A 6,537-nucleotide genomic window follows, 5' to 3' on the forward strand; every position below is an offset into this window, starting at 1 on the left:
TAAAAATAAATATAATATTTCTACGAAAACTGATTTCCGTCGAAAACTTTTCGACAGAATTATTTCCCGTCAAAAATTTTGACGAAAAACAAATTTCGTTGAAAATTTCGTCACTAATTTCGACAAAAATTTTTCCGTTGAAAAATTCCGTCGATAATAAAGACTTTTCTAGTAGTGTATTGCTTCTTTTAATATAAATCTGAATACTATTTCAATTTATTTAGTCTTTTTTTCGTTTAAAAACTAAGCAAACCGTTCCTTGAGAACTGAAAATTTGAACTATACTACCCCACATGTACTCGCCTTGTATCTCTTCTTCTTGCGTTTTTTAATAAAAAGATGAATATTCAGTTCTCTGCTGTGATTTTCGTTTCTCGTGTGTCATTGTTACAAAAACATATTGGGAGAAAGGCCCAGGTTCAAACAACGTGACCCAATATCTAATATGAAGATCAGAATTTGTATCCTCAGCTGCCCTCCCTTACTCTACCATTGCCTACCGTATGCCCACACGGAAGACTACTTTTACTACAAGGGCATTATAAGGACAATATGTTCAACCACGACAGTATTTGTTTAATGCAATTTTTTTTTTCTATTTCACTAAATGAAACAACATATATATCCACCAACTTCAATAATGAACATTCTTATTCTCTTCCCAGTTTATTAAACCAGATATTAAACAGCATACCCTAAACTTCAATCATGAACATTTTTTCAGAACTCTAATTCCCTTCCAACGAGACTCCGTATAATAGGAAGAATCATTCGATTGGTAAACCCCACACTTGAAGTAATGGGAGACTCCGCCACGGCCTGGAGTCTCATAAACCAGGAAGCCATCAATGTAAACCTTCACATCCGAGGCATCGACGTCATGGATCACATTTAACTTAAACCATCTCCCCCATATGTCTGTAACCAAAACTGGATGCGTATAATACGTAAGAGAACCGTTGTAGGTTCTAAGCATAAAAGTGGTGGCAGTTGGAGGGGCAGACCCGAACACTTGCATAATACACACGGCAGTAGTACCATTGGGCACAAAACCATGCCCTTCAAATTGCCATACCCCAGAGGAATAATCGTAGCCCTAAAAGGAAAACAAGCAAACAAGACAATTAAAAGTAATTAAACCATTAGCAATCAGCATACGTAAGCTGTAATTTTTTATTTTGTTTAAAGAAATATAAGCTTACAATTTCCCAGTAAATAATTAGCTCTTGTGGAGCATTTGGATGAAGTAAATTGAAGAGAAAATAATAGTAGTATAGTGAAGCAAAAGAGATTAATTGCTTACTGTAACACGTATTTCTGTTCGTGCATGGGTTTTGCTAGTTATAGAGTGAGGTTTGTCCGTAGAGTACACCCACATCTTATGCACTCCGTCAACAAAGCTATAACGTGCGCTTTCAGGTAAATTATAAGGCTTCTGAACTACAAGGTTTGATTGGTTCAATGGAAGATCAGTGAATCCAAGAGTTAGGTCCACTGGCGAGCTTCTTGCCCCATGCATGAATGAAAAATAAACAAGCAATTTCAGAACAGCAAAGTGATAAACAGAAATCATGGCCTTACAAATATTATATCTCAATTTTTCTAAAAGGATAAATTTGAAGTGGTTTATGGTAACTTAATCAAATTAGAGTGTGTGTGTATATATAAGCTGAGTCTTGAAGATTAGTTGTTGAGTATCTTCTGCAAGTATCCGGCAGCCGGCTGAAAGGATATATAACTTTGGGACCATTTGTACTGAAATCATTGTCTTCATCTTAAGAGCGTATCATAAAATATAAATAATAAATAAATTACAGGGCATGCTATATTTATAAATTCTAAGAAACTACATTATGTATTTCCAGAAATGCATTCTTAACTCAGTCTATTCATGAGAATACATACTTGAGTCTGTAAACAAAAAGTTTATAAATATAATTTGGAAAATACTACTTTCATTTTACATAGATAGTTATCTCATATTTTCTTACTTCGAAAACTGTACCCCTTCTTTTTTCTTTTTTCTTTTTGCTTTTTAATGGTGATCTCACTTGAATTCTCTCAATAGCATGAGAAAACTCCTCTCATATAACTTGAGAGTAATATTCCCCTATATTTTTCATAAACTACAGCTATATTTTGTACTGAACTGAAACTAAACCACTATATTGTACATAGTAAAGTATGGATTCAGTGGGTGTCCTTTAAAAAGCCACAACTTGAATTCTTTTAGGGCTCGTTTGGTACGCGGTATTCTTTGGGATTATCGGGATACTGAAATTTTCTAAATTTTTAATTTTCAGATATTATCATAAACTTAATGTAAAAATTATATTTTTAAAAATTGAGATTCCCGGATAAAAAAAAAATTCACCTCTACCAAATTCCCTAAATATAGTGATTTACATAAAGTCTGACCAGTAAAACTTTGTGTAAATCTTTAAAAAAAAAAAAATTTACTTTATACGTCAATGATGTGACTGGAAAGAAAAAAAAAAATAATTTTTCAGATTTATATAAAATCTTATTAATTAAATTTTGTGTAAATCACTTAAAAAGACATAAATCTGTATCCTTTATAAAAATACTTCTTTTTCCCATTTTACATGGCGAAGTATTCCCAATCGTTTTCTTAACTAAGCGCTGTCTTCTTCTTTTCGACATAAAGATTCGTTTTTATTTATATAAACTGAAATTATTTTCTCAAATATAATTTAAGAATAATGCTGTATATATTTTTATGTAATTTGTATGATTTAATTATAGGTAGTCTCCCATTTTATTTTTGAATACCTAAAAGTTTGATTTTATCAGCTATCCTAAGTAATGTAATTAAGAAATGTGAGTAATGAGTGATGGGAAAGATGGATCTTTCTAACTAACTTAATGGTCACTTTTGAAAAGTCAAGTTCACGGAATTCAAATATTACCGTAAGGTGGTGTTTGGCTGGGTTCTTTCCAAAATTTTCCTAGGCAAGTGAGAGAAGAATTCCAGAATAGAAGTGTTTGGTTGAGTAGATTCAGGCAAAAAGTCAGTCATCCAAAATGCATAGGTTTTTCAATTTAAATGGAAAAGCCAGTTTTTGGTACTGTTTGAAAAGCTTTTCCATATATGGTTTTTTGAAAAACCAGCACGAATCGGTTTTTTGAAAAGCTTTCCGTCTTTAATAAACGAGATTCTGAAGTAGAACAACAAGACAATGAGAGACAGAACTCTCTCAACTTGTGTTTCTCTCTCTTAGAAACATAGGGTTATTTTAGTAATTTAAGATTATTTTTCCATCTATATCTCACCTCCAACCAAACATACATTTTCTAAAATTTACCTAATTTTTTCAGTAAAGTTTTTTCTCCACCAAACAACTTTTTTTAACATTTTCCTATCTATCTCACTTTATCTAACTTTCTTACCATTTCTCTATCAATTCTATTTCCCTACTATTCAAAAAACTTCTCCTTAACCAAATGCTTCATAAAAAAAATCAGATAAGAACCGAATATCTCTGAATGACAAAAATGGCTATATATAATGAACGCAAAATTTTATAAACATAATAGAACTGTTATCTAGACGAAAATATCAAAATAGTTGTGCCAAGATCTTGGCATAATTATTTTGATATTTTCATCCTAGTCGACAAAATATAACTTATATATATAAATTAAAAAAATATAAAAATAATATACTGAAATTGATGTGCTTTTTACATACTTGCACACACATATTCTACGTTTATGGAGGGCCTAGAGAAAGAAAAAAGAGAGTTGAGGGAGTAAAATATAAATTGTAAAGAAATTAATTATTAAGAATTTCTTAATGATGACAATACCCGAGAAGTTTACCTTATTACTTTATACATGTATTCTTCTTTGCCCACCAGACATGCAACCTTTGCAAAGCAGCAAAAATGTTATATATTTTATGTAATTAATGTTTCTCGTATTATCTTCTATAGATATAAAGCTACGTGGACCTCATTTGAGACATGCGAAAAGAAGAGAAAGAAAAAGAAAAAATGGGGTTCACATATTTTTATTGTGTAAATTATATTCGATAACATGAGAAATACGAATCCCATATTTTATATATATATAATTTTTTTTTTGTTAAATTTCAATGGATGTTTGAAATCTTAATGGATCCGACTAATTTGATTTTGAGTTTGTGCTCTTCACATTTCTCAGTAATTGTAACTCTTAGAATCTGAATCACTACTCTTTGAATTGGTCAAATATTGAGATCTATCTTGGTCGCAACTAGACCAATAACTCGTGGGCTATATATACAATATTTGCATTACAAATTTTCAAAACTGAATAAGTAGTAAAATTTCAATTTATAAACCAAATTATATATAAACCAAATTATAATTTATTAAAATAATGTAAATAAAATATATTCTTTTGACTGGATTAGGATCAAAATTTTCTAGGACTGATAATAAATTATTGGATGTATTAAAAGAAAAACAAAAGTGTATTAAAGGCCAATCATATCATAAGAAAAACAAAAGTAATATTAGTAATACAGGCTGAAGCGGCTGTATCTCCAAGAATGCTGGATTGCTACATTAACTCGCTTGTGCCGCATATTTAAAACACAAAACAAATTTTAGTTGTTTAAAACTCCTATGTCATTCACCCATCTATACCTGTTTGTGTGTTCCTCATGAGCGAAGTTATAGTGGTCCTGGACCCAAAAAAATTGGTGGAACTAAGGTGAGAAAAAAAGAGAAAAAGTTGAGGAGAGAGGAGAGAAGAGAGATGAAAGAAAAAAAATTAATACAGATGCCAATTTTTGAGTTAAAGGAACACGATAGTTACGAAGCACAATAAAAATTCAATTCTCCATAATACAGGCTTGCAGCAGGCTTCTTTGTTTTTCACTTCTTTTTGGGACAAAAGGGTATCAAAACCGCCGGTGCTGTCCCGCATCCGGACACTTTTTATTTTGTTAATATTTGTTAGGTGTGTTCGCGGTCTGGATTGGATCGGTTTTGAAGCAAAAAACCATCTGATCCAATTCCTTCGGTTTGGTCATTACATCATCCGATCGGTTTGATTTTTTTTTCAAATCCGATCCAATCAGATCCAATTTTTTTCTGTTTGGATTAGATCGGTTTTCGGTTTTTTGAAAAGCCAAAAAAACAAAAACTTTGACCTTAGAAGGAGCTTTAGAATTCCGAATAGGCAAAAACAAAAAAACACTTCTCATCCAATTATATTCTAAAAGCTTTTGAATAGAGAAGGGTTTTCATTTCCAAATAATTTATTTTCCTTTAATCAAAACTCGAAAACAATTCGTCATCTCCAGTCCATTTTTTTCATATTTTCTCTAGCTCTGCATTTTATATATTAAGAATGCAGGAATTTTTTTTGAATAAAATCGAAATCATCAACAAAGTAGTGAAAAAAAAAACATGATACGTTGGTTTAGATATCTGTGATTTTCAGCACACAATGATTCGATTCAAGTATAGATGGAGTAACACATTTAGATTCTAGAAGAAACAACTTAATACATGCAAATGGTAGCAGAGTCGTCCCAAGCATAAACAAACACTTAAAACTTGACAAAACTCAACTCAGCAATAACCAAAGTGATCAAAATGAAAATAACTGTTACAGAATAACAAAAAAAATGGCACACACTAAAGAGCTGTAGATTGTGAATATGTTCTGGACAAAGGAACAACAATCCAACACTAATCAGAGAGACTAAAACCCATATCCTGCATCACAAAACAAATCAACAATAAAACAATTAGATAGTAGATACTCCACATTAAGTTATCTTTCATTAATCGAAGTACATGTACAAAACAATTAAGTTATCTTTCAACAATAAAACCCATATACTTCACATAGGGATACGGGTACAGATACTCACTATTTAAACATATGGAAAATAATTATGCTTAAACTATATATAGAAGAGCATTATATATTTGTGAGTCATTATCCCATAGTTCTTTTGTAGTCGAATATCTGTGAGCCATTAGCCTAGAGGTTCCTCTATATATTCAAGTAAGGTTTCTGATTTTTCCTCCCCCCTAATATATACAAACTGATTTTTTTATCATATAGCATTGAATAATTAAAATTAAAAAATAACAACTTACACCATCAATTTTTAATCAGAATCCTCATCAGAATCATCATCAACTTCTGTATTTGGATAAATATCTAAAATTATAATAAAATATTGTTAGTAACTTAACAATTAAAAAATAAAAAGATGATATAAAATTAAAAAAGTTATACAACTAGAATAAAATAAATTACATATCTCCATCTTTACAAATTCTTCTATAAGCTCTTCTACATCATTGGAAAAAGGAGTGGATCGGAACCAATTCTGTGCACAAATTAATGCTTCAACTGTCTTTGGAGTAAGAGTACTCCTGTAGTTGTTAAGAACTCTACCCCCAGTGTTGAATGCAGATTCTGAAGCAACTGTAGATACTGGCATAGCCAATACATCCTTAGCTATTAGACCAAGAGTAGGATATTTGCTAGAGTTCACCTTCCACCAAT

The 6,537-nt window shown here is 31.1% G+C and overlaps 1 protein-coding gene across 1 annotated transcript; it reads right to left on the reverse strand.

Annotated features, from left to right (window-relative positions):
• Positions 1-706: 706 nt before the first annotated feature.
• LOC133293978 (citrate-binding protein-like) lies at positions 707-1,573 on the reverse strand. Its single transcript, XM_061492614.1, has 2 exons — positions 1,304-1,573; positions 707-1,096 (listed from the first exon to the last, which is right to left on the reverse strand). The coding sequence occupies exons 1-2, from the start codon at positions 1,571-1,573 to the stop codon at positions 707-709; spliced, it is 660 nt and encodes a 219-aa protein (XP_061348598.1).
• Positions 1,574-6,537: the final 4,964 nt, after the last annotated feature.

The sequence above is a fragment of the Gastrolobium bilobum genome, unplaced genomic scaffold, assembly GCF_033153095.1.
Source record: "Gastrolobium bilobum isolate Gb01-03AN ecotype WA unplaced genomic scaffold, APGP_CSIRO_Gbil_v1 utg10371, whole genome shotgun sequence".
Lineage (NCBI taxonomy): Eukaryota > Viridiplantae > Streptophyta > Magnoliopsida > Fabales > Fabaceae > Gastrolobium > Gastrolobium bilobum.

Excerpts from the sequence above, each read along its gene's own strand:
- LOC133293978 (XM_061492614.1), bottom strand. The coding sequence starts at position 1,573 with ATGATTTCTGTTTATCACTTTGCTGTTCTGAAATTGCTTGTTTATTTT. Across the intron at positions 1,097-1,303 it reads GAACAGAAATACGTGTTACA|GGCTACGATTATTCCTCTGG; the intron begins GTAAGCAATTAA and ends TTTTCCTTTTAG.